Source organism: Drosophila gunungcola, assembly GCF_025200985.1.
Source record: "Drosophila gunungcola strain Sukarami chromosome 2L unlocalized genomic scaffold, Dgunungcola_SK_2 000007F, whole genome shotgun sequence".
Taxonomy (NCBI): domain Eukaryota; kingdom Metazoa; phylum Arthropoda; class Insecta; order Diptera; family Drosophilidae; genus Drosophila; species Drosophila gunungcola.
In genome coordinates, this window is record NW_026453162.1 from 1,022,333 (window position 1) to 1,049,398 (window position 27,066).

The 27,066-nt window shown below is 37.5% G+C and overlaps 1 protein-coding gene across 4 annotated transcripts in view; it reads right to left on the minus strand.

Moving 5' to 3' along the window:
• Positions 1–17,090: 17,090 nt before the first annotated feature.
• The window catches only part of LOC128253235 (transmembrane protein 65), a 36,500-nt gene continuing 26,524 nt past the window's right edge, over positions 17,091–27,066 (minus strand). The window contains exons 2-6 of one of the 4 annotated variants that reach the window (XM_052981497.1): positions 18,726–18,848; positions 18,567–18,608; positions 18,440–18,507; positions 18,181–18,384; positions 17,091–18,119 (exon numbers count right to left, since the gene is read on the minus strand). In XM_052981497.1, the coding sequence (XP_052837457.1) occupies positions 18,024–18,119; positions 18,181–18,384; positions 18,440–18,507; positions 18,567–18,608; positions 18,726–18,848 (533 nt within the window). In that variant the 3' untranslated portion in view covers positions 17,091–18,023. Of the gene's footprint in view, positions 18,120–18,180; positions 18,385–18,439; positions 18,508–18,562; positions 18,609–18,725; positions 18,849–27,066 lie in introns of those variants that run through there. The other 3 variants (XM_052981500.1, XM_052981498.1, XM_052981499.1) reach the window with 3 other exon arrangements.

Consider the following 27,066-nt stretch of genomic DNA (forward strand, 5'->3'; position numbering starts at 1 on the left):
TGGTGAAACGTAGTCCAGTTTGATGCATGTTTTGATGAGTGCTTTATATAGTTGCCTTCCTTTGGGGAACACAAGGCGGGATCCCCAGTGTGTGTGCTGCTATAAATCGCTCTCCAAGTGAATTGTAGAAGTCCATGAATTGGTCTTCGGAGACTGTAAAGCGGGGTGGGCAGTAGACAGCGGCAATGGCAAGGTTGCTGGTGCCCAACTGTAATTTTATCGATGTAGCTTGCAGATAATTTTTTGCAAACCGTTGGTGAAAGTGGTGTTTGATGCGGTCTCTGGATGATCGGTGCCGTAGAAAGTGTATCCCCGTATTTGAAAGTTATATTTGCTGGTGAGGTGCGTTTCTACCAGCAACATAACGTCGATGTGGTTTTCGTTCAGAAATTGAGTTATTTCAGGTATATGCCGTGAAACACCGTTGGCGTTCCACAGAGTTATTCGAAGGCTAGGCATAATTTATTTGGACTGCTGACATTTTCACGAAGGACATAAATTCCATCATATTTTGTTGAAGTTATCATCATAGTTTCCAAGTTACTTTGTGGCTGCCCCATGGCCTGCTGTATGTTATCGATTTTTGGCTTTATGTGAGCTGTGCCTGGTATTAGAGCACTGGCGTAGGAAATGCCGTTGGTGGCAATTGAGGGCCCAATTGATGACCTGGCTGCTTTTGCGAAGAAAACTTCCGGTGTCGTTTGTGATTTCATGAAGATGCTCTGGCGTGCCGATGTCGCTCGTTGCATACGACTTTTTATCTCCTTGCAGACTGGACAGCCTCTGTAGTTTGCTGTGTGGTTTCCTTGGCAGTTTACACATTTTTTAGTTAGAGAGTCTTCCTTTTTGGCAGGGCAGGGTTCGGAGCCGTGGCAGTTTCCACAAGCTACACAAACTGACCTGAGGGTGCAGTAAGCCCTGGTGTGTCCGTATTCCTGGCAGTTTGTACATTGCACTGGCCCGTTCCGTTTGTGCGGCTCTTCTACTGTGATCCTACGGTGCAGGAGGTACTGCAACTTGTAGATTGGGTGCACTGGGTTTTTTTTTCAAAGTTCTGGTGTCTGGCTCCAGCCCGACCTTGAAAAGTGGTTGCGGCTTCTTGTTTTTGTTTATAATATTTATAACATGTTTTGCGTAAAAACCGTGTCCTTTTAAAGCCTCTATAATTTCGGAGATGGTCACATCCGGTTCTATTCCCTTGAGCACAACTTGTATGCCTTTGCAACTTTTCAGCTGATACGTGTAGTAATTCTTTTTGACATTGTTTAAGTACTTCGACACTGCTAGGAAATCTTCTTCTGTTTTGGTTTGAAGTTTGGTTTCGCTTATATTCCCTTTCATAAGCGGAATGACATGATGGACCGAGATTTTCAGAGCCTTTATTGGTACGGTTTATTTTGGGCAAATTGCCGTCCGATTTTTTTGGGGGTGTTAGCTTGCGCTTGGAAATATTAATGTAGCGATCCATGCCTGTGTGCATGGCCGAACACGAACACGCTTGCGGAATTGTCAATTCACCTACCGTAGCTTTGATTTTACCGTTTGACCCGATTTTTGCACTTAGTTGTGTTGTTGCTTTACCTACGACAGAGACCATTGTGGCTGACGTAGTAGTTACTGTTGTTGTTGCACCAGGTGGCAGAAGCTCGGTTGGAGTTTTGCATTGCTCATTCCATGGCGTTTGAGCGGTGAAAAGTAGGGCGGGAGAGCAAGAACTAGCTCTCTGGTTTTCGGTGGTCAGTAAACTTGCACTTTCTTGAACTTTCGGTTCTAGAGTATTACTCGTGAAAGAGAAATAAGCATTGTTACGGGCCGAGGAGAGACGACGTTTGTCTTGCTCTCTCTGGGCTTTTTCACGGGCTTCGTCTTGTTGTTTTTGGCGTTGAGTGCGCTGATCCACGTTCTTACTCATTTGTTTATTGTTAGTGCGTAAAGATAAATTAATTAATTAATTGAAACTTTAGTTTACGATTTGTGAATTAGCATCACGAATCGCAAAACCTCGCGTTTATAAATTTTTTCGACGTTTTCGACTGAGTAACTATTTGTTTTTCGGAGCGTTAAGAATACACGTCCACACGCGACCGGAGCTTACACTAGACTAAGAAACCGTGACTACATTCTTCTTGACCAAGAAGGGTTTTCGCGCAATTTTGCTGATATATTTACAATACCAACAGTTAACTCAGAACTTGTGGCACTGCAATCGAACGACCTTTATTTGTATGATAAAACTGTTCCGTTTCGCAATAAACGAATTACAACTGGTCAACAACTCTGATTTGGGAATAACATTAAACGTTCAAACAATTTAAAATAATCAGAAAAGATGTGCAGCTAATAGTTTCAGCCAAAAGAATTTGATACTATGATATCAAATTAAGGGACATGGAAAACTTTAAAACAACTTGGAACAGGAAAAACAATATCAAACTATAAGCAGGGGTACCTAATATTACTTGCAACTCGTACCTGAATGCTGAACCTTAAACCACAGTGATTCTAGTTTTCATTAGTTTGTTCACTAGTTTGTGTCAGTCAATGATGTCCTTGAAACCATTCTTAAAATTGGACGAAATTACCCCGAAATTCTTTAAAATCCTGTTACCTCGACTACTTCCGTTCCTTACGCATATTTTCAACACCGTCTTTCCGCAATCAACATTTCCAGGCATGTGGAAGATTAACAAAAATCCAAATCCTCGAATGAGTATACCCCATAGCTATAGTCTCTTTTCTTTCTAAAGCATTTGAACAGCTGATGGCTATCCAAAACAATGATTTCATGCACCAAAACAAGCTTTTTAATAACCACCAATCTGCCTTTCGTGGCGGAAGGAGCAGTACTACAAAACAAAATAATTAGTAATTTTTCAGAAAAAACCGGACATGCATATCGACCATTGAGAATGACCCCAAATGTACAAATCTAGGCACGCTCTCGGGGAAGATCACATAAATGCCAGGCAAAACGTATGGAATGATCCGACAAGTTAACTTGACAAAATCGTTATTTCCTAGTAATATTCGTCTTCTACTTGCCAAAGCCTTTCTGACCTCCTCCTCTAACAACATCGCCAGATATGTCTTTAATACAAGTTCAAATCGAACCGTGAAAAACTGAAATTTTCGCCTTTTTTAGTCTAGGTGGCATAACTGGCAAAGTCAATCGAGAGATCGGCAGAGCGAATGATGGCTCTATATTGTTCTTACTCTATGCCTAGAGATCATATAAGTGAGAATTCAGTGTCTCCCAAAGAACAAACAACTTAACTTGCACAAGAACTCAGTTAGCTCAGCTCTGAGCCTGTGTTCCTAATAACATCAAATTATTTAAAAGAACTGCCCAATTCAAAACAAAAATGTCTATTTATATGCACACCTCCCAATTAAATTAAATAAAACCGCAGTTATAAAATTAAGTAAAAATAACAATTTTAATACCTTAACTAATAAAACATACAAACAAAAAAAAAAACAAAAATTATAAGTATTAATATATGTTAACGTTAAGAATCCCAATTTAAAATAATAACTAGAAAACAAGACTAAATCGTATTATTATTATTTCACTGTGAAAAGTCCCCTAATAATAAGTTATGCTTAACTTGTAGCACTGTTGTCGCAAAAGTGACAATTTTATTTATTTCTTTATTAATTATTCGCCAATGGAAAAATCCTTATCTGGCTATCAGCTAACTTAAATTTAAAACTAAGTATTAATTACAAAAATATTTCCTAAGTAATTGCCTAAGCACATCCTTCTTGGATCCCCAAACCAATCGAATACTTAGTGGCAAAGAGTTAATAAGTCTTAAAGTTCTTAAGATTGGCTCATTCCGCGCATAGTTAGTCCTCGCAGCACTTTCAAAAAACGGGATGACGGTACGGAGCTTAATATGAATGGACTATCTATATTACCGTTTATAACATCATTGATAAAGAGCAAGCTCGCTATCGAACGCCGATATATTAGACTGCAGGTATGCAGTAGGCAACATTGGCTAGAGTAAGCTGGCAAAGGTTCCGAAAAGTTTAACGGCTGAAGTGCAAGTTTTAGGTATTTTTTCTGCAGCACCTCAATTGAAATGAAAAACACTTGGCGGGTTCCAAATAAAGGAAGCATATTCCACTCTTGAACGCACAAATGCTGAGAACACTTTCAGTCGTGAGTATGGGTTCTTAAAAAGTATAGTGTTTCTTTTGACAAATCCGAACATTGCATATGCCTTCGACAGAACATGGTTTATATGGTTAATAAACAAAAAAAACCCCAAGATCCATAATCCCAGTAAGTGCAGAGAGTGAATGGTTATTAATAACATATGTAGAAAGAATATTTAAAATACATTTACTAAAGCGAACAACATAACATTTATTTACGTTGAGAGGTAAATTGTTCTGAATACACCATAAACTGGTTTGTTCAAGTCCGATTGTAGCAAAAAACTGTCATTTAAGGAATTCACTGGCATGTATATTTTAAGGTCATCCCCATAAAGAAGATACTCGGCAGATTGAATGCAGAAACAAATATCAATAATGAAAATAATGAAAGAAGTTAGAAACAAACCCGCTGACTTCAACATGATAGGATCGGTTTGCCTAATAAGAAGAGATCCAATTTAGAAAAGAGCCGTGAATACCAAGCTTAAAAAGTTTTGTGTGCAAGGCAGAGTGAGAAACCTTATCAAAAGCCTTGGCGAAGTCAGTATGAACTGTGTCCACTTCGGAATGTTACTCAAAGGCTTGCAATCCAATGTTTCGCGAAAAAAGCTAAATTCGAGGTCGTAGAACGACCAAGCATGAACCCGTGCTGATTGGGGTCAATATAAGTAGGTATCAGGAAAGATAATTTTTTAACTACAATTCTCTCGAATAGCTTTGCAATATTGCTTATTTTAGCAATAGGCCTGTAATTAGAAACCTCAGACTTGTCTCCGCCTTTATGAACCGGTAGAATTTTGGCAATTTTCCATCTAGAAATAAATTTACCCTGAAATAGCGAAGACGAGAAGATAATCTTAAGGGGTTAATGAAGACTGTGATAAAATTTTTAAGAAAAAATTAAGAAACTCCATCTATGTCCAGCATAATGGAGTCGTCAAATTGCGAAATAGCTTCAGAAATGTCCTCATTATTTAGATTATTGTTACTTAGAATTTGCTGGTCATTCCAGTCACAAGCAGGCTCAAAATTGGCCGAAAAAAGGAAGCAAATAAGTTTGCAATATTTGTTCCAGAATTAGCGGTAGTATTGTTATATGACACAGTTGACGGTATGGAAGAATAAGATTTCTTTGAATTAATAAAACGCCAGAACACATTTGAATTTGACTTTAAGCTATTTTCAATGTCGGAAATGTATTGATTATATAGAAATTTATTAAGAAACTCAAATTCCCTCTTATGTTGTCTATATCTATCACGATCCAATGGATTACCCCATCTAATGAACAGTTTGTAGAACTTATTTCTTAGATTTTTATATTTCTGGAGACCTATTGTATACAAGGAAGCCTATAGGAACCCCGTACCTTTGTTGAACAAGTGCTGTCAAGAATATTTTTTAAAGCGACAAGAAAGTTATTGTAATTGGTCTCAATGCAAGCATTTGATAGCAAGGAAACCCAATCCATAGACGTGAGGCAATCACTTACGGCAACCAAGCTGGCATGATCAAAATTATACATAGGAATAAAGTTAACAACTGGTAAGAAATTATAAAATTCAATATTAAAGCATAAGGACTTATGATGAACATCACAACTAGAAATACTAAATTCAGCAAGGCTTACCGAGGAATGAACAATAGAATTGATGAATATTAAATCTAGTTGCCTATGCAAATCATTAAAAATATAATTTATCTGAGTGGGGCCCATACTATAACAATCAACGATAACAATAATTTCATGTGGCTGGTGTACATTGCCATGCACCATAGCATGGCATTGCGGATCACATGACCATACAACAGATGCCAAATTAAAATCTCCTGTCACAACGAGACCAACAGAGTCATCTATGCTGGCATGTAGGCTGGCAATGTTATTCATATGCGCCTGATAAACCGTAAAGTCACTTCCAGGGGGAATATAAGAAGCAACTATAACAGTCTTCCTAGACAATCCAGATACCTCAACAGCCAACTGGTACAGCTGCGCAGCAGGAGAAGCAAGTCGCAAGTCCAAAAAAAAATATTCAGAGCCGTACGCAATATTCCAGTCCGGATACGTGATACGAAACTCCAAAGAGAGCGCCGTATTGTTGTCAGAGGGCGAGCGGCCTAAGCACCAGCATATGCATTTGTTGTTGCTGATGAAGTTGAGAACTGCAGTTATAAATGATGCACGAAAGTGAACCAATAATGACGTCAGAGCCAGTGACGTCGATTTCTGGGGGTTTTTTGATGGAAGCTTGGCAGGGGTGGATGTACGCAATGGCTCTCCACCCAATGTGTCCACCACGGTAGCCTCCAAGTACTCTCTCTCCCTGTGGATGAATCGGCTCACCTTAACTGATTGTGGCCAGAAATCACCGCTGAAGACAGTCTGATAATACTGCTCCGGGACTCCAAGCTTAAAGTTAATGAACTTCAGTGTGCTAAGATCTACCTCTTTTTTTTGTTAATGAATAGCATGATATGCTGTCAGAATTTACTTTTAACTTGTCAGAAACAAACTTGCACAGCGCCTCTGGCTTTGTGTTTACAGCGAATTTGCCAACATGCAAAAATCTTTTGCTGGGCAATACTGCAAGTTGATCACAAGCGAGCGCCGAACCAATAATATGCTTCTTGTTGTTACGATTCTTTTAATTTTTCTTGGAGACAACCGTAAAGCCCTCTTTGTGAGGGTTATGGTCTGACACAACGGGATTGGTATGATGGGAAGTAGATGAAACCGGAGGTTTATTGGCAACATTTTCCTTCTTCCGATTGTTGGTGTTAACATTAGCCGGGGCATCCACAGATCCGGGAAAAGCGATTTGAAACTTTGTATTTAAGTGCAAGTATAGGCTTTTAAGTTCAAGAAGTTCTTCAATGATTTCGTCTGTTTTTGAGTGCGAATCATTGCTCACTACGCAGCTATCACATTGCCATAACAGATTCGGCATAATGTTTAGCAATTTTATTGCCTCTTCAGGCAAATTAACACAAGAAGTGTGGAAAGTGCGATGACAAAGCGATGAACATCGAACCGCCTCAAAAACGCGAAGTTGCGCATGCGTAACGGCAACATTGCACTCAGAGCACGTAAATAGGGTCATAACGAAATGAAAAACGCGTCTGCTCGCAACGAAAGCTGATTAGTTTTGGGACATCACTTAATTTTATACAAATCGACGGAAACAGAGTACAGGTAAAAATTTCTCGTCAAAGTAATACATTTTTTTATACCTATACAGGGTATTATAATTTTAGTCAGATGTTTTGTAACGCTTTAAAGGATACATTTCCGACCTTATAAAGTATACATGTTCTTGATCGGCATTAAAAGTTTTCCAAAGGATACCAATTGATTGTTTATATTTATATTGGATACACTACATAATCACAATGTTTTATGCTATTATGCCTTTTAGAACACATCACTTGAGTTGACTATATCCTATAGCTGTCATATAAATCAGTTTGTTAAATAATATTCGAGGCTGTTGAATTCTTTATAAACTTTTTTTTATTTCTTATATTTTCTGCGACCGGCTTGGCTTCGCTTTTTTCTTAGAGAGGACGGCTTCTGAAGAAACTGAGAGCCCGTTAACCATTTTTCCTGCTTATGGGCTGATATGTTGTCGCGAGCTATAACATCAGAAATGTTTTCATTGGCTGATAACCAATTCCACTCCCTTCTTTCCGTTTTTACAAATATTTCACCGATTCGGTTAGTTACAAATACTTCCATACGCTTATCACTATTTATCCAATCAAGGACCGTTCTTTAATCTGTCCAAAAATAACGCTGATGAGGTTGTATTTCTAATTCATTTTGGACTAATTCAGCTAGTCGGCATCCATAAACACCTGCCATTGTCTCAAGTTTGGGAATTGTTACATGCTTTATTGGGGCAACCCTTGTTTTTTATGCGATTAAAGATACATCAAATTCCCAGTGTTGCCTGTGGCGACCTGCACTGTATAGAACTTTGCACCGGTAACAAAGAAGACCCAGCACTGAGAAAATGTAGCATCTGTGGTGGAAACCACACTGCTAATTACAGGGGATGCCCCGTCTATAAAGAGATCAAGAGTCGGCTCAACCAGAGGCGCCCAACAGGTTGCTCAACAGGTTCCTCAGCCAAATCTTTACAATCCTTCGCAATCACTCCTGGAGTTACGTTTGCGGCTGCACTTCGATACCCTGGATTGTCGTCTACAAGGACCGCTCAGCCCGAAGCATTACAGCCCCACCCGCCTATACCAAAACCGAAATATAATCCGCTTCCAGAGCAAAACGCTCATAGACCAACTCAACCTTTTAACCAACAAAACCAGACTTACACTTTACAAATACAAATCAGCATCGAAGCTACTTTAGCTACCCTCACGAACATCATGCATTCAATGCAAGGTATCTCCAGGAACTAGTGCGAAACCAGAACAACCTTATGGAACTTCTAATCAAACAAAAGTCAACTTAAATGGATCCCTTAAGAATATGCTTTTGGAACACTAACGGCGCTTCGCCGCATAGACTTGAACTTCTACAGTTCTTAAACACCCAGGATATCGATATCATGCTCCTCTCAGAAACGCACCTAACCAATAAAAACCATTTATATCTCACTGGCTACATCTTCTATGCGAGCAACCACCCAGACGGCAAAGCTCACAGAGGGACCGGAATCCTTATCAAACAGCGCTTTAGGCTTCACCCTCTGGAGGCGTTTGCCTACAACCACATACAGGCCACATCCCTACGAATCAACATAACCAGCGGTCCAGTCACCCTATCGGCTGTGTATTGTCCCCCACGATTTAAAACTTCAGAGAGTGAATTTTTAGGCTTTTACGTCTCATTGGGTAACTGTTTTATAGCTGCCGGTGACTATAATGCGAAACACCACTACTGGGGCTCTCGTCTTATTAACCCCAAAGGACGCAAATTATACAACGCTATTATCAAACCCAGTAATAAGCTAGATTTTGTTTCACCAGGTACTCCTACATACTGGCCAGCAGATCCGAACAAAAAACCAGACATTATCGATTTTGCTGTAACTAGGAGAGTGCCGTCCAGGCTGATACATGTTGAAACCCTGGCGGAACTGTCATATGACCACTCGCCTGTTTTACTCTGTCTATCTAAACATCCACAGTTTGTAGAACGACCACAATTTCTGACATCCAATACAACAAAGTATGGCTCAAGTATAAAAAATATATAAGCTCACACTTTGAAATCGAACCTAAAATCTCCTGTGAAGCTGATATTGAAGACTCCCTTAAACATATAACGGATGTAATTTCCTCTGCTGCCAAGCACTCTACACCCGAACTTTCAGCCGCATCCCCCCCCCCCCCCCCCCCCCCCCCCTACTCGTACAACTACACAGATCCAGTTGCTCCTTCAAGAAAAGCGGCGACTTCGCCGAGACTGGCAGGCACACCGCTCCCCAGCCACTAAACAAAGGTTTAAAGAAGCTTGTCGGAAGTTGTCTAAAGCTTTACTAAATGAAAAGAATCAGACTCAACGTGCCTATATAGCGCAACTTTCGCCCACCAGCAACAAATTTCCACTCTGGAGAGCGCACCCAAACATTCAACCACCAATAGAACCCAATTTTCCAATTCGATCACCAACAGGTGGGTGGGCCGGTAGTGACGAGGAAAAGGCCAACATATTCGCCTCTTACTTAAAAAATGTCTTCCAACCTCATCCACCGACAAACCAATTCACTTTACCAAACATCTCACCAGCGGAGCCTTCCTCCTCAATAATTCTTGAAACAAGCACAATCATAAAAACTTTTGCAGAACAGATGAATCCAAAAAAAGGCCCTGACCATGATTTAATTTCGCCTAAAATGATAATTGAATTGCCTCTATGCGCAGTCAAAAGCATTACCACTATATTCAACTCAATTCTTAAATGGGGCTATTTTCCCACACAATGGAAAAAGTCTGTTATTACAATGATACCAAAACCAGGCAAAGACAAATCCCAAACTTCGTCCTACAGGCCCATTAGCCTCCTTCCGTGCCTATCAAAGCTATTTGAAAAACTGCTTTTGTGCCACCTCAGAAAACACTTCCAAAATGACAGAGCGGTCCCCCTACATCAGTTCGGCTTCAGGGAAAAGCACGGAACTACAGAACAGGTAAATCGCATAAGAGCTGAAATATGCACTGCGTTTGAATGCAGGGAATACTGCAGTGCCTTATTCCTAGACGTATCTCAAGCCTTCGACCGCGTTTGGATTGACGGTCTGGTTCATAAAATCAAGACTGTCCTACCACAAAACACCCTCAAATTACTTGAATCTTACCTTAAAGCCAGAGTATTTACTGTCAGATGCAAACACATCTTCTCCGACAACCACAAAATCGAAGCTGGAGTACCCCAAGGAAGTGTGCTCGGACCAATCTTGTATGTCCTATACACGGCTGACATTCCCACAAGCAGTCAGACAACTCTATCCACTTTTGCTGATGACACAGCTATAACCAGTCGTTTAAAATGTCCAAAAACAGCAACAGCGTATTTAGAAAACCACCTGGGGCCGTAGAAAAATGGCTGGCAGATTGGCGCATACAAGTCAACGAACAAAAATGCAAACACATTACGTTTACACTCAATCGGGCAACCTGCCCACCACTGGCCCTAAACAACAAACAAATCCCCCAAGTCGACGAAGTCACATACCTGGGCATACACTTAGACAGGCGGCTTACCTGGAGAAAGCACATTGAAGCGAAGAAGATTTCCCTAAAACTCAAGGCCAACAGTTTCCACTGGCTCATCAATTCTCGCTCACCCCTGCCACTGGAACTCAAAGTAGTTATTTACAACTCTTGTTTAAAGCCAACTTGGATGTACGGGTGCTTAACTCTGGGGAAACGCAAGCAGTAGCAACATAGAAATCCAACGAATACAGTCGAAGATACTGCGAACAATAGCTATCCACAGGGACCTGGATATAAAACCCGTTAAAGAAGAAATTGATAGTAAAGTCTCGAAGTACGAAGTACTATCAAAACATCCAAACCAACTAGCCAGGCAGCTCAGGCGGCTCAGTTACCACTCTCGTTGACAGCGCAACGACCTCCCACTCCTGCCCAACTTAGGGCCATTAACCAATTAACAATTATAATACAGTATAGGTTAAGATTTGAATACTTTTTGTAAATCTCTTCTAGAGAAGATTCCATAAACAAATAAAACGTAAAAAAAAAAAAAAAATTCCCAGCGGTCCTCTTGTTGTTAACAGCATCTTATGTATACTGCTGAGGAATAGGCCTTGATACTCGCGTCGTTGAATTGTGAAATTAAAAATGTAACAGCAGATCACCTTTAAGTTTATCGTCCCAGTTGATTCCAGACTGCAAAACGTCACGCATCAATATCCGCCCTTTGATGGTTACCGGGCATATGAGGCCTAAACGGTCCTATAAAGAGTTAAAAGCTGACAAAATGTTGGTATAGCATTTAAAAGTTCATTTTTAAGCCGGTTTTTGTGGAGTATGTAAAAATGTCGTCATTGGCATTCCACACCATACCCAGTACCTTTTGTTGAACAAAATTGTAATCTCTTTTGCTGATCTTAAATGTTCATGTTACTGTTTTACAGAAATTGTCACAGTTCAAATCCTGCTTTTGAATGTATGTCTACTACTGAATTTATTATGTTGATAAGTAGGCAAGCGTTTGGCTTGGAATGATTTGTAATAATAGCCTTCACCGCTTCTGGATATTATTCTTGATAATATCGAAAGCGCATTAGTATGCCCACGATCGATGTTGACCAGTCTGGGCCAGTAAGAAGATTGTTGTTAAGAGAAGTTCCATTGCATTCAGGCGCAGCATCAAAGACTAGTCTGGCCATAATTTAGGAGATTTTAAGACATCCATATCTGTTAATATGTGTATTTCATCTTGGTAGTTTTTTGCTAAATTTGTGCCTCTTAACAGTTTTCGTTGAAGGCATGTGAGCCGCTGGGTAGCCATCTGTTTACATCAGGGGGTTTGACTTGTTCATGTTTCCAGGGTAGGACCAGTTCATAATTGTTACCAATTATACCTCTAGTAATGATCAAATTAGCATGTCCTTTACCAATCAGAAGCATGGGTTGCTTGTCCTGCAGATTATTTATTTATTTGCGATGGAAGTTTTAAATTGATTAGCCATACAACTTCTAGGTGGTATTAATTACCACATTTCGCACTAATAGTGATACTAACTGATTTTGCATCTGATTCTTATCTATATACGCCTCCTGTCCAACTGAAGCAGAATGGTTTGCTTTCGCCTTCCATTAAGACTTCTCGAGCCAAACTAATATCCATAATTGTTGATATCTGCCTTCATCTAAAAATGCAACAATGTCCTTGAAGCCCTTTTGACCGTAGACTGTGACAGCAACCATCTTGAACAATGCCTCTCTTTTGGATTCCGAAACAACAGAAACATTCGGTTATGTTCTGTGCGACATTAGTAATTTGCCGTTTGTGAAGTAACAAGCTATGGAAGTTATCGATTTTGCACTGCTGTCTTTCGTTGCATGGACTTTTATGGTACTTTAAACAGCAATAACACACTTTGTGTTGGTTGACCAAAGTTTTTTACGTCTGATTTTAAAAATATGTTGCTTTTGGTTTGTCTTTCCTCGTAGTAAATGAGATACATCGTCTTGGGCTTACCCTTCGTTGAGCTCGTTTAAGTTTTTTCCGTTTGTTCCGGTTCAATGGCTGTCGCTTAATTGTTAATTACAGTAATTAAAGAAAAACGCAGTATCGTTTATTAAATCAGATTTTTTTTGCGACCTCTCAAAGGAAATGAAATCGCTGGGGATGAACTTGGTAAACTCCTGTCCCCTACGAATTTTACCAAAACCCGCAACTCGCTTTTTGTGTCTGATACAGACAGAGAAGCTTTATATAACCAACTTATTGTCCCATCCTTCTCAAAACATGACCTCTTATTCATGAATTATGCACCTGACCTACAATACCTTGACCATCCAATAGTTTTTAGGGACTTTAGAAATATCAACTATGACCTTTTGGACTCAACCTTGGAATTGGAATAACATATATTCCCTTTCCGAAGTAGAGAAACAAGTTAACCTTTTACAACACAACATTTGTTATTTATATAACTGTCTTATACCTGTCGTACAATAAGTGGAGAAGGTACAGGACTCCTCAAGCTTACGCGGTGTTCAAGTCATTGAGACAAAAAATTGCCCAACTTACTGATACCGCCAAGACAAATTTCTATTTCTATTCTTAAACTGCACAGTACCTGAAATTACTGAAAATAAATATATGAACCCACGACTTGTACATGAAACTGTCTGTGATATTAGATTTAGGTTAATGTGTGTTAACCAGTGTGATGTCCTTCAGAGTATAATAAGAATTAAGAGTGACGCTACTGGGTCTGACAACATAAACCCAAAATTTATAAAAATACCGCTGCTAAAGATCCTTCCATACATAACGTAAACCTTTAATACTGCCCTGACAAAATCTACATATCCGAACTTTTGGAAAACGGCAAAAATTCCGATTACCAAATAAAATAATAAGTACAGACCCATCTTTATGTTACCATACCTATCAAAGGTATTAGAAAATGTCATGGCTGATCAAATTAATAAATTTATGTCCGACAATGCAATGCTTAAAAATAATCAATCTGGTTTTAGGAAAAACAGAAGCTGTACCTCAACTATTTTAAAAATTGCAGACGATCTAAGGGAACAAATAGACGAAAACAATGTTACACTCTTCGTTTTACTGGACTATATTAAGGCCTTCGATACAGTGAACCATATGGTCCTTTGTGCAAAACTACGTAATATGTTTATTTATATGTCAAACTTGTGTCTTCGTACCTACAAAATCGTCGTAAATCTGTTGTACTGTCTAGCGTTTCGTCTTTGTGTGAAATTGTTAGTCGTGGTGTACCCCAAGGGTCTGGGCTTGGTCCCTTATTGTTTACCTTATATGTTAATGCGTTATATGAATGTAATGTACACTTGTGTGCTGATTATGTCCAAATGTATGTGAGTCGTCCTTTAAACAGAATAAATGAGTGAACTTGCACGTGTATATGAGTAGGCCGGCAACAATGGGCTTGGGATCAACCCATCAAAATCAATATGTCTTGCCATAAGTAAAAGAAATATAGTTTTTAATAATTTGCAGCCACTGAGTATAAAAAACACGCCACTTGAGTACGTTGAAACAGCTGTAAACTTAGGTTTCACATTCAAACTAACTTTTACCTGGAATGATCATATGACAAAGTCTGTAGGGAAAATATATGGCATAATAGGACATTATCCGTAACTATCCGTTGACTGCACACCCATATACGTTTACTAATAGTTAAATACTGCATTGTTCCAGCGCTATTTAATGGAATAGAAGTTTTTTCAAACTGTGACACTATCAGTAAAAACAAAATTAAAGTATTATTTAATTGCATAGCCAGGTATATTTTCAACCTACCACATAGAAATCACGGATCCGAATTTTCACAGAAAATATTCGATGTCTCCTTAAATGAATGGATAAAGTTTGCGTGGCCCTCCCCATCTTAAAAATATTAGCAGTGCTACGCAATTTAAGATAAAATTGTTCACACGCCTTAAAAATACTATTACGTAAAATAAAGTAAAAATAGAAGGCGACTTAGGTTAGTTTTTTTAAAAATTAGTTTTAAGTAGTCTTGTATTCTAATCCGGCGCAATTCTTCAAAATCTGAGAGATCTGTAGATCGAATAGAATTCGTAGCAGAGTGATCTGAAAGAACAGATTTATCTTTTAGAACATTTTTTTACTGACCAGAGCATCCTTTTCTTCAAAAAGAAAATTCAGTTCTTTTACCACCATTTCTATGGATTCACGCATTTCATCCAACGTCTCTTCTTTGTGGGAAGAAGGGTTGTTTCTGATTCCGTGAGTTTGCGTTTGATGTCCATCAGATTGGCTTCTTTGCCGAAAATTTCTCGCTTTATTTCAACATTTTTCGTATCCACATTTTGTATCTGTTCCAGGATCACTTTTTTTTCTTCAGAACTCAAGTTTCGGACCCCTCAGTGTCTTCGGTGGTGACAACTATTTTTGTGGCAAATTCGTTTTGTGTCGCGTTTAAGACACAGACTCGCAACAACGCGTTTAAACTGATTTCCTTCCCTATTTCCAGCAAATGATCCTGTTTCTCGCATCCGCTGTATGAAAGGACGCGCGAAGTTGCCTCTTTATTAAGGTTTCCGTGACAAATTTTCGATAAATTTCTCAGAGAAATTGTGATTTCCACAAATCAATGTAGTTAATCTGCTGCTGATTCCATTTCCACCTTTTTGATTCGTAGTATCTGTTCCAGGATCACTTTTTTTCTTCAGAACTCAAGTTTCGGACCCCTCAGTGTCTTCGGTGGTGACAACTATTTTTGTGGCAAATTCGTTTTGTGTCGCGTTTAAGACACAGACTCGCAACAACGCGTTTAAACTGATATCCTTCCCTATTTCCAGCAAATGATCCTGTTTCTCGCATCCGCTGTATGAAAGGACGCGCGAAGTTGCCTCTTTATTAAGGTTTCCGTGACAAATTTTCGATAAATTTCTCAGAGAAATTTTGATTTCCACAACTCAATGTAGTTAATCTGCTGCTGATTCCATTTCCACCTTTTTGATTCGTAGTTTTGTTATGGACTGTAGTTCAAGGTGTCAGTGTCAAATTATCGAGCCGGCTCTTAGGACCACTTTGTTTAAAAATATTCGAGGCTGTTTAATTTTATATAAACTTTTCTTCTTATTACTTATATTTTCTGCGAGATGCGATGCTTGGCATCGCTTTTTTCTTAGAGAGACCACCCACTTTTAAGTTTGAAATACTTTTAAATTAAATCTGGTATTCTTTTAACAGAGGTATTCATACAAATACAAAATAATGAAACATAAATTTAAATTATAACATAAAGCAATGACACCGTTATACTTACCGTACGGTTATACGTAGCAAAACAGCGCAGCTTACTTATGACGTTTAAAAATCTTGCCGATTGGAAATGTTGTAGCCAAACATTTCTATAAACAAGAAAGGACGCAAACTTCGGCAAGCCGAAGTTCATATACCCTTGCAGCTATTTCAAAAACTAAATACTCTTGAAAACGTTAAAATTTTGCGTGTATGTTTAAAAACATTGAAGCTATTATGATTTGCAGCTTAATTTTGATAGTTCCTATGGCAGCTATACGATTGTTCCTATGGGAGCTATATGCTATAGTCGTCCGATTTTGATGAAATTTAAACCATAATTCTGAAATATTTAACCATTACTATATCTCGAAGAACTAAAAAAACACCAAAGTTATAATTTTTTAAAATTTATTTTGCCAATTGTTCCTATGGGAGCTATATGCTATAGTCCTCCGATCCGGCTCGATTCGACTTATATACTACCTGCAATAGAAAGACAACTTTTGGGAAAGTTTCATGCAGATAGCTTTTAAACTGAGAGACTAGTTTGCGTAGAAACGGACGGACAGACGGACATGGCTAGACCGACTCTCCTAGTGATGCTGATCAAGAATATATATACTTTATAGGGTCGGAGATGTCTCCTTCACTGCGTTGCAAACTTCTGACTGAAATTATAATACCCTCTGCAAGGGTATAAAAAAGCCAATAAATAATGTATAATATAAAGCAAAATAAATATTTTTTTCATTCAGCTCAACTGACTTTAAGTTTGAGCAAAGCATATATAAAAATTATATTATTATTATAGCTACGAGTCAACGTTTTTAAAGGGCTTTACTTAATATGGGTATTTTTTTTTATCAAAATTTAGTTTTTGAAACAATGTTCAAAAACAATAAATTTACCTTTAGCTTTAATAATTAATTACAACGCATTTGTTCAAACCCATTTGGATTTGGTTTATTTTTTAAATAAGCTCGCTACAATTTTCACATTTATAATTAGTTCTGTAGAATATATTTATATTTATTTCAATACCAATGGAAAAGTTGAAGCCCAAGGCTGGGCATGTTTAAGCATGTTTACAGGCACATTTCAGTGTGATTTTATGAACATTAAACACAAAATTTTTAAAAAAATTTTTTTTTAATTATTTTTACGTTTTAGTATACATTAACAAATTTTCTAAAATTTTCTAAATGGTGTTAGCTCTTTGTTAAAAATACTATGTTGTTGCCAATAATTCTACGGTTAAAACACAATAATAGCAAGAAAAGTTAAAAGAATTTCGTCAGATGTCCATAAAAAAGCAATATTAAAATTAAAAGCAGTCTGTCGAATTTGAATACAAAAAACAATTTTGCCTGCGACATTATAGCTCACGCCTATAAACTAGGGAGCTTGTGTCGCAACAACTATTTGGAATATTGACGAAATATGTTTTATGAGATTTCTTAGACAGGGCCGAATCATTGACATGCTAGGAAAAGTAAAATGTTTGAAAAAACAGAATATCTAGACTATAAGAGCTAGGCAGTTGGGATTAAACAGAACTTGTGATGCAGGGGAAGGTTATGGAACATAAGTTTTAATTTGAATTTTACTCAAGAGCATCCAAATATCATGGAAAAGTTCAAATAATTAGTTAAAATTTAACTTTACAAAAAACATTTAAAATATATTTTGATACTTTGCTTGAATCCCATATTACCAATTATTTGATATGTTTTTTGTATTTGAGCCGTGATTCAACAAAATTTGGAACTTGTTTTCTAAGGAAGTTAGTAATTCGTTGCTCTGAATATAAAATCAGAACCAAAAAAAACCTATATTAAAATCGATAATTTTGTTGACAAGACAGTTTTTTTTAGTCAGCCACCTCTGCTTTATCTTCTTTTTCATCAATTAACCACAGAGGGCACATTCCAAGCAGGCAGCCCACAGTGATGCCAACAATACGTCCCTAAAATGTTAAACGTTTTTTAAGTCAAATATCTATTTTATGGGTTCTTCAGGTCACATACATAACTGGATGACCGCTTGCTAGACTTCAGTTCGAATTGCGCTGGAGTTAACTTGGGCTGCTTCAGACCCAATATCTGGCATCCGTTCTCCACGTAGGTGGCCATTGTGATGCCCAGAATATCACTAATGGTGTTGCCAAGGCCAGCTGCTGCCATCGTAGATAGTGTTATAAAGTGGCCCAAATAATATTCAATATATTCGCCCTGCAATTTCCATTAGCTAGAAGTAGGATTGTTTTTAGTCTGAAGACAAACTTACCGCCATAATCATGATAAAATTGTCAAGAAATCCGAAGGCTATAAACGGTACTGCATTTACAAAGAAAACTAATAATAAATGACGATTTATTTGTTATTAGGTTTAAAGTACTTGATCCCTTACTTACTGCTGTACAATTGACCTGGGGAGGGTGCTGCTGCTGATTCAACTGAGAATGAGAAAGAAGAAAAAATGTATGTATAAGCCACTGACAGAAGTGATGTTGGGCCAAGTGCGTTGTTATTTTTCTGCGCACATCAGTGCTAGTAGCTGATTTAGTTATTACCCATTTTTTTTCGCAGCCAATCATCTGGCACAGCACAATAAGTGCCTGCAATGACCTGACCCAATGCCGCTTTATGTGAGAGTCGTCCGAAGCGAGTCCGCCAACTGCCAACGGCCAGCTGGCCTGCAAACCCGATGACAAATTCAAGTGTCACGGTGGTGTAGATGGGACGGTTGCGTGTTTTTTTGTTCCAGTGTTGTTTGTCGAAAGTGTGTAGCCGATTAGAAATATATCGAAGATGGAAATCAAAAGGAATATTAAATAAAAAAAATATTTATTTATAAATGGATTAAAAACAAAATAAAGTTATGTAATAACATGAAGGTTATGATATTGTGGCAGCCGTTTAAAATTATATTTAAAATAAAAGATAGAGCTCTAAGGTTGAGTTTCAGTTCTAAGCAGTGGCATAGCTAGACAGGCAAGTGCCCTAAAGCAAAACTTTATTCAGAGCCAATGCATACCAGATAGATAGTTCTTGTTCGAGGAATGGTTTTAAGAATGCCTAGACAAGGGAACGTACCGCGTCGCAGGCTAGCGAACGTGTTCACGAGGTTAGCTGGAAATAGGCAGGCGGTGTCGCTAGACAGAAACCAAAAACCAGACAAAAAATCAGCAAGAGCACATTAACGGAGCATTGCCAAAAACGCCTCTTTGTCTAGACTTCTTGGCTTCTTTGCACAGTCAAATTGGAGTAAAGTTATTATCGATCATCTGCCTTAAGAATGTCAAGAGAAAACATCAAAGTCCGTGATTTTGAAAAATTAATGATACTGAGCTTGTCCATTACAATCTCTTACTCGGCCTAACGGTGGACTTTTCTAAGCTCTGACATAGTAGCCTTCCTCCTCGCTCTCAACCAGACGCGGCGGAGTGCATTACCTTGAAACTTGGTTGATCTGGTCAAGTAAGACCTTAGAAATTGATGTCGTCTACGGTATGAAGAGAAGGATGGCCCTGAACCAGGGCAGAAAGTCGGGCACCGAAACTTTTTGTATCCGAATCACGAGGCAAAAAACTGATTTTGGCGTTTAATATTTTTATATATCCATATTTGCACCTAACCTCGAATTGCTCTCAAATAAATATCTTAACGTAAAAAACTGGGAGCTGAACAATTTATTTTGTTGATCGTCTTCTTAGGCAGACTTACAACAATGTAACTATCCTAATTAACAGTCATAATGACTGCCTTATCCGCTGTGTCGTCTCGATTTAACAGGTTTTTGTTTGAAAACCGAGTTAAACCCCCTTCCAGATTTCTCTAAAAAATAAAACCCACTAAATAAAAACCTTCAAGCAGCTCCTATACACACACCTTTCTCCTTATCCTTAGGAGGTAATGACTTTCAACATTTAGGACTCCCTTGGCGAGCACTGAATACTAGACAACTCAACTCCTTTTGGCCTTTTAAATCTCCAGGACTAGACTTTTTATTTTCATCACAACAGCAAACACCCTCCTTATAACCGTGTTTAAAAAAAAATCCAAAACTACCTACTACTTAGACACCTACCTAAGAAGTGGTTGGAAACAAAAGTTTTCTGCATTCCAAAAACTGGAAAACCATCACACACCTTTCGAAAAGACAATTTCCCCTTTTCTACTTAAAATATAGAACAACATTGAATAACAATAATAAATAAATACCTTTTCTCAGCATGCGCCAACATGCTTGTTTAAAGTTGAGCAACCGCCTATATTGCTACTTCTTTTCTACCTCAAGTGCTCTTGTGGTGCTGTAAATGATACAATCTCATGTGTTTTACACTCCCATAGTATCCATAATGTTCGTACGGGATCTTGTCGTCGGATGCCCTTTTTTACTTGGGCTAGCAAGCCCTGCTTAAATAAAGACCCAGATGAATACTAAAAGGCAACAAATTATAATAAGGGAGATAGGCATAATTTGTACTATAACAAAACAGTGCTTGCTTATTTCTAAATTATTATTAGGTTATACATTTAATTTCATGTAAAACTAGCCATATATGGATTTGTGAATAATCCGTTGGCTTAACTGAAATAAATAAATAAATTTAGATTTAATTTAATGTAAAACTAGCCATATTACGTTTTGTGACTGATCCGTTGGCCAAACTGAGTTAATAAAAATAATAATATCGTAGGTAATATTAACAACTTAACCAGTAAAATTGTTTATGTCAATTTTTATGGACTTCAGTGTGTAGAACGGGTCTAAGCTGAACACACAAACAAGTGGCGAAGTCTACCTCACCGAATTGGATATTAAAAATACCTCATTAATTTGGATTTTAGATGGCGCCATCTGTCGGAAAATTTGCATTTTTCGCTAATAGCTTCTTAATTAATGATCCAATTTCGAAAAGTATTTTGTTATAAGTTGATATATATTGACCGAATAAACATAAACAGCTTTACAACAAAACTCTACAATGACTTAGAGCGACATGGCAGACTTTCACGATTTGTGAGCGTTAGAGTGGTCTTGGTCCCATTTTGAAATAAACTTCCGCTGCGAGGGTATAACTTATATCTCCATTTTAAATCCCAAATATCTGGCTTATATATACGTTTTTTAATGAATGCATTTCTGACAATCTTCCTCCAAGACATATCTTATATTATCTTATCTTCGTTAAAAATCTAAAAACGAACTTTTACAAAAAGTACAAAAGGACGGGAAGGACATCTGAAATTTTTGAAATACATGGTATCTGTTCTTAGCAGTCAAAGGTACAAATTTATCCCCGGTAATAACTTGATTACAAGCCTTGAAAAGATCAGAAAACAAAAAATTAACAAATTCTTTAACAATAAAGATGCCGCTTTTGAGTTGACAACTTAAAAAAAAAATAATAAAAATTACAAAGTGGTGTCGACTTGAAAACAAAAAATTTTTTACCCATTTTTTTTTTTGATTTTTTTGAATATTTTAAAAAAACTTTTAATCAAAATTATGTTTAGATCCGGGGCAGACGCGATAGAGTTTTATAAACAATATACATACCAAATAACGCTTGACTTGAAGATTTTATTCTTTTGATTAATAAATAAAACTCGAACTTCAATTTTTTTGAATGTATAACCTATTGTTGAAAAAAGGTTCCATTCCTAAGTGGACTACGACCAACATTAAACATTTTTTTTTGGTTTCTACAATAACCGAAACCTGCAATAATATTTATGTTTAAAACTCTCCATAGCTAACTAAACTAATTGTTAAAAAATCACAAGATTGGCCCAGCTGATGTTTGCCTGATCAATTCAATATTTCAATCCATTTTTGTCTGAAGTTTGCAACGCAGTGAAGGAGACATTTTCGACCCTATATATATATTCTTGATCAGCAACCGTCTGTCCGTCCGTCCGCTTCTACACAAACTAGTATCTCAGTTGTCTTCCTGTTGCAAGTTGTTGACGTTTTTTAATTTTTTTTTAAGTTTTTCGATATTTAATAATGATTTATTATTTTGGAATTACGGTTAAAATTTGATCAAAATCAAAAAATTTGATCAAATTTACAGCGACATTTGCAAGAACAGCATAATAAACCGTACAAAACTCCAATGACCCCGCAAACAGAAAAAAAATTAAATTTTTAGCAAGCATGTGTACCGAAACCCTTTAAATAGCTGAACGTCTCCTATACCCAACAATAGCTGATGAGTTTGAGCTGACGTGCAAACAATCACTACTTCCAAGGTAGTGTAAGTGTGATGAAAGTTACCAATACATTTTGTGTTATAGAAATTTATTACCAACTACGACCTCGAGTGTTTCACTTCGATTTATGTACTGAAATAAAAGGTCAATAAAACCAATACAACATATTATTTAGCGATTTCAACTTTGACGTCATATTCCAAGGACATGGATAATGGTTGAAGACGGGGACTTTTTTTATAATAGATTTATAGACCTAAATTTATTACCCTAGATTTTGGGGTTTTTTGACAGTCTAAAGGGACTTTTAGGGGGAAAGTTTAGTGTTTTTTTAGGAATTTTACTATTCAACTCTGTGTTTTTTATATAAAAAATTTACCAAATAGAGAAATTGACTTATTTGTAAACAAGACTACAAAATATCGAACATTAATTTTCATTTCCGACCTTATGAAGTATATATATCGCTAGGAGAGAATGACGGTTTAAATTTGATCAAGTCAGACGACTTTATCATGTAGCTCCCAAGATAACAATCAGAACATTAAAAAAATAAATGAAAACAAAACTGTAACTTCCCTAATTTTTATTTTGTACACCCGTTACTTGTAACTGTAACTTCTCTAATTTTTATTTTGTATACCCGTTACTTGTAGAGTAAAAGAGTATATTGTAATCGTTGAAATGTAAGTAACAGGAAGAAGCAAGCCTTTCCGAGCATATAAAGTATATATATTCTTGATATGTTGATGTTGAAAATGTTATATAATGTCGGTCCTAGAACGCTGCCTTGGCGAACTCCAGCTTCAATTGGGTGATATTCAGAGAGAACATCTTTGCATCGTACTTCAAAGCTTCTTTGCTGTAGATATGAGGCCAGTATTTTGTGGGTGTTCTGTGGAAGTATTATTTTAATTTTGTGAATTAGGCCGTCCAGCCAAACGCGGTCGACTTACTGAGCGACATCCTTTAAATGCATTTCTTATCTTAGATGTTACCCGGATTACTTGTTCAATGGTTCCGTGTTTTTCGCGGGAGCCAAACTCGTGCATTGGGATGACATTATTGGTATTGCTTGATACGGTGCAGAAGAAGCTTTTCAATTATCATTGATAAACACGTCAGAAGGCTGACTGGCCTGGATGACTATGGCTGGGTCTTGTCCTTTCCGGACTTGTGGATCATTGTAATGACAGACTTTTTTCATTGTTGAGGATAAAAGCACCATTTCATCATGCTGTTAAATATTACAATAAGAAAATAAATCTTGACATTTTATGACTCTGGCAACTTCTTCTGGTTGGAATATGATATGCGTGGTTGCTTAGTGATTGCTGATTATTGGGTGCACAAAGCAATTTTTTGCTAAAAGTGGTTTGAAGACGTTTCGTGGTGTTATGAGCGTTGTTCAGTTGTCTTCCTTTGGGGTTGGTGATTCGTGATCCCCAGTGTGTGTGTTTTGTGTTATAGTCAGTATATTAAACAAATGCTGCTTCGGAAATGGAGAAGCGCGGTGGACTGTATACGGCGGCTATGTTTATGTAGCCGTTTTTGAGTGTCTATATGTATTGATGTTGCTTGTATAAAGGTTATTGCAAATGATGGCAATTGGTAAAGCCTAATGCGATTCTTGATTAGAATGTCAGTAAATCCATGTCCTTTTACCATGCTGCGAAATTCCATTTGCATTCCAGAATATAATAGCGTTTTCTGCTTTGCTTCCATTGATTCTAACCCATTTGACAAGTGGGCGGTAATTTCAGGACCCTGGTTCGATGTCTGTTACTGCGTTATTCCTGCAGTGGCTTAGAAATGTGTCGGCCTAGGCCCTAAGGCATATGAAACGTTGTTATAGCCTAAACAAGAGAAACTCCCGGCGTCGTGGTTGTTGGTATGTGGCCCCGGAAGTTCCGTTAGTGCGAATTACTTCCAGGACGACGTAGTTTTATTATTGTGATGCTTTATTTATTATTATATAATTGACTTAATTAACAAAATGAGTGTTGTGTGGTGTTTTTAACTTTACAAAGTGAAGTGTGTCTCTGTGGACTGCTTAGCGTGAGATTTCGGCATCGGGTGACTTTATTAGAGTTTTTCTTTCCTGATCACGCACACATTAGCGATCTCTGTCTGTGTTGTCAGAACCGACGTCCACTCCGTGTGTTTCTCCCTTCTTGCTCTTCTGGTTTGTTTCTGATTCCTTCAGGTATATACGGTATGTTTTGTCGTCTGACTGGGTTTCGAGCTGCAGTTATTTATTGGGCTAGACGTTATTTTAGCTCTTTATAGACAGGGCAGCCTTTGTACTTGGCAGTTTCCCCCACAGTTGCTACATTTTTTGGCAGAATGGTCCTTCTTATTTACAGGGCAGGCCTCAGTTAAATGTGCATCCCACAGGCAATGCAGACGGCGCAAATATGCCCATATTCCTGACAATTCGTGCACTGGACGGGTCTGTTTCGTATGTGAGGTTCCACAATGTTGATTCTGCAGTGCAGTAGGTATTGAAGTTTGTAAATTGGGTGAATTTCATTTTTTTCAAGTGCATATTATCAGGCTCATGTTCTACTTTGAACATTGGCTGGGGAATTTTATTTATATTTATTATGTTCATTTATTATATTCATTACCACTTGAAGTCCTTTGCTACTTTTCAGTTGGTAGTAATTTATTTTGCCGTTGTCCAAGAATAAAGCTACTGTTTGATGGCCCTGTTCAACTTTTACTTGAATCTTGATTTAATTTATATTGCCCCTTTTTTAAACTTATTCTGCACAATTTGCCTGGCGAACATATAGGGGTGTCGGCCTTAATGGCTTGGACTTAGGTGTCCATCATCGACCTTTGGGTCACTAAAAATCGAGAACCTATTTTTTTTCAGCGTATTACTTTCGATGCATTATTTTTCTTCTTCGATTGTGGGCATAATTTCCTTATCAACTGCATATAGCGATCGATTCCAGTTTTTTATAAAGCTCCGTTTGCATTTATGTCATCTTTTGTTCGGGCGCGGAGTTATTATAGTTGACGTGGTTGTTGTTAAATTTGTTGTCGTTGTAAAAGAACGATGTCACAATTTTTAAATAAGGGCATTGTGCTGGTAGGTGGTAGTTGTATTTAGCAAATTGTTGGTGTTGGTAAGGTTCTACGGATCGGGGCATTGAGCACGCCATAGCTCATTTTGAGTTTTGCCGCTTGGGCATAATAATGGTGGAGAGTTTGATTTAGCTCGCTCAGTGTCTGCTTGCAGTGTTGCATATTTTTTTGGTGCTGGTAGAAAGGTAAGCATTATTTCTGATAGACGAGAGCCGCCGTTCGTCTTGTTGCTGTTTGCCGAGCGTTGCTCATTTAACTATGTTTTTAGAGCTTGCGCACTTACACGTCGGCCCTTTTTTTTTACTCTGTTGAACTTTTTTTTATTGAAAAAATTTGAAAATTATCATGTCTTTTCGCGAAATAAATTTCTGTTATTTTCACTATATTTTTTATCACAAATCATTGTGGATTAAGTTTTCAGATACACCGGAACCCAGTTGGACTCTCATTCAGAAAACAGCGCAATTCCCAGTTGTTTCTGATGAGGCTATAACCTTTCCCGAGCGCCAGAAAGCAACCTATAGCACAGCAAAATTTCGCTTAACATATCGGGGGTTTTCCTTTTAGAAGAATTTTTTTTTCTCCAACTAGATACTACAAATGATTAAGAAGAACTGATGCCATCTTATTGTGTTATCACAATGCTGAGTCTCTTCGTGCTCATCACGAAGATATTTCCAACAACAAAATTTTTTGTTCTTCACACAAAGATATAACGGAATTTCGACATTAAAAGGACAATAAATATAAATCGTTTGAATGGGTAAAACGGAATACTCATCTTTGCTAAGCAGAGTATTTATCAAAATGTTTTATTTTCGTTCGAGAAGGAGAAATCATAAAACCCAAAGAAAAGAAAATAATAAATGAATAATACTAGGAAATTTAAAGATTTGCAGATCCTTAAGGACCAATTCTCTGGGGGCAATTTTTAATGTATATATTTTATTTGGGTTTAACAGCTCTCCAACAAGAAAACACCTTACGAATATTTATTGGAATTTTCGGATTTCGGAAGCTCCAATATGGTTAAACTGACATTTTTGTATGAATCTGACCTGTCAATTAGCCACAGTTAGGCAATTTCCTAAAACATAAGGTTTTTTCCATGAACATTGGCGGATTTCCTTTTAAGATAATCAAAGTTTCCTTGCTTGCTAGCAAATAAAACAGCAGACTGCCGCTACTGCTCTTAACAAAAGCCTATGATTTGCCTAAGTTTTCCAGGTAAATCTCTGATCATCATCTGGCCCGCTGCTGTTCCGAATCTTTGTGCATTACTGGTGCACATATTTAATGTCTAAAATCAGTCAAAAATCATCGGTAGCCATACAAAAAATCATTGGTAGCCAAAAAAAAATTCTACTTATTTAAAAGAGAGTGATGGAAACTGACCAACAAAACTGTTGAACCACTGGTATGGAAATCAGCTGTGTTGCCCGAAATAATTCAAAGATTGTGGGTTTGATTTTAACAATGTTTTTGCAACTTTTGGCAAATAACAAGTTGAGAAGACAACAACTGTTGGAAATTAAACAGAATAACCGAAATTAGAGATGCAATATTAATATTTTTCATTTGCCAGATTTGTCACAC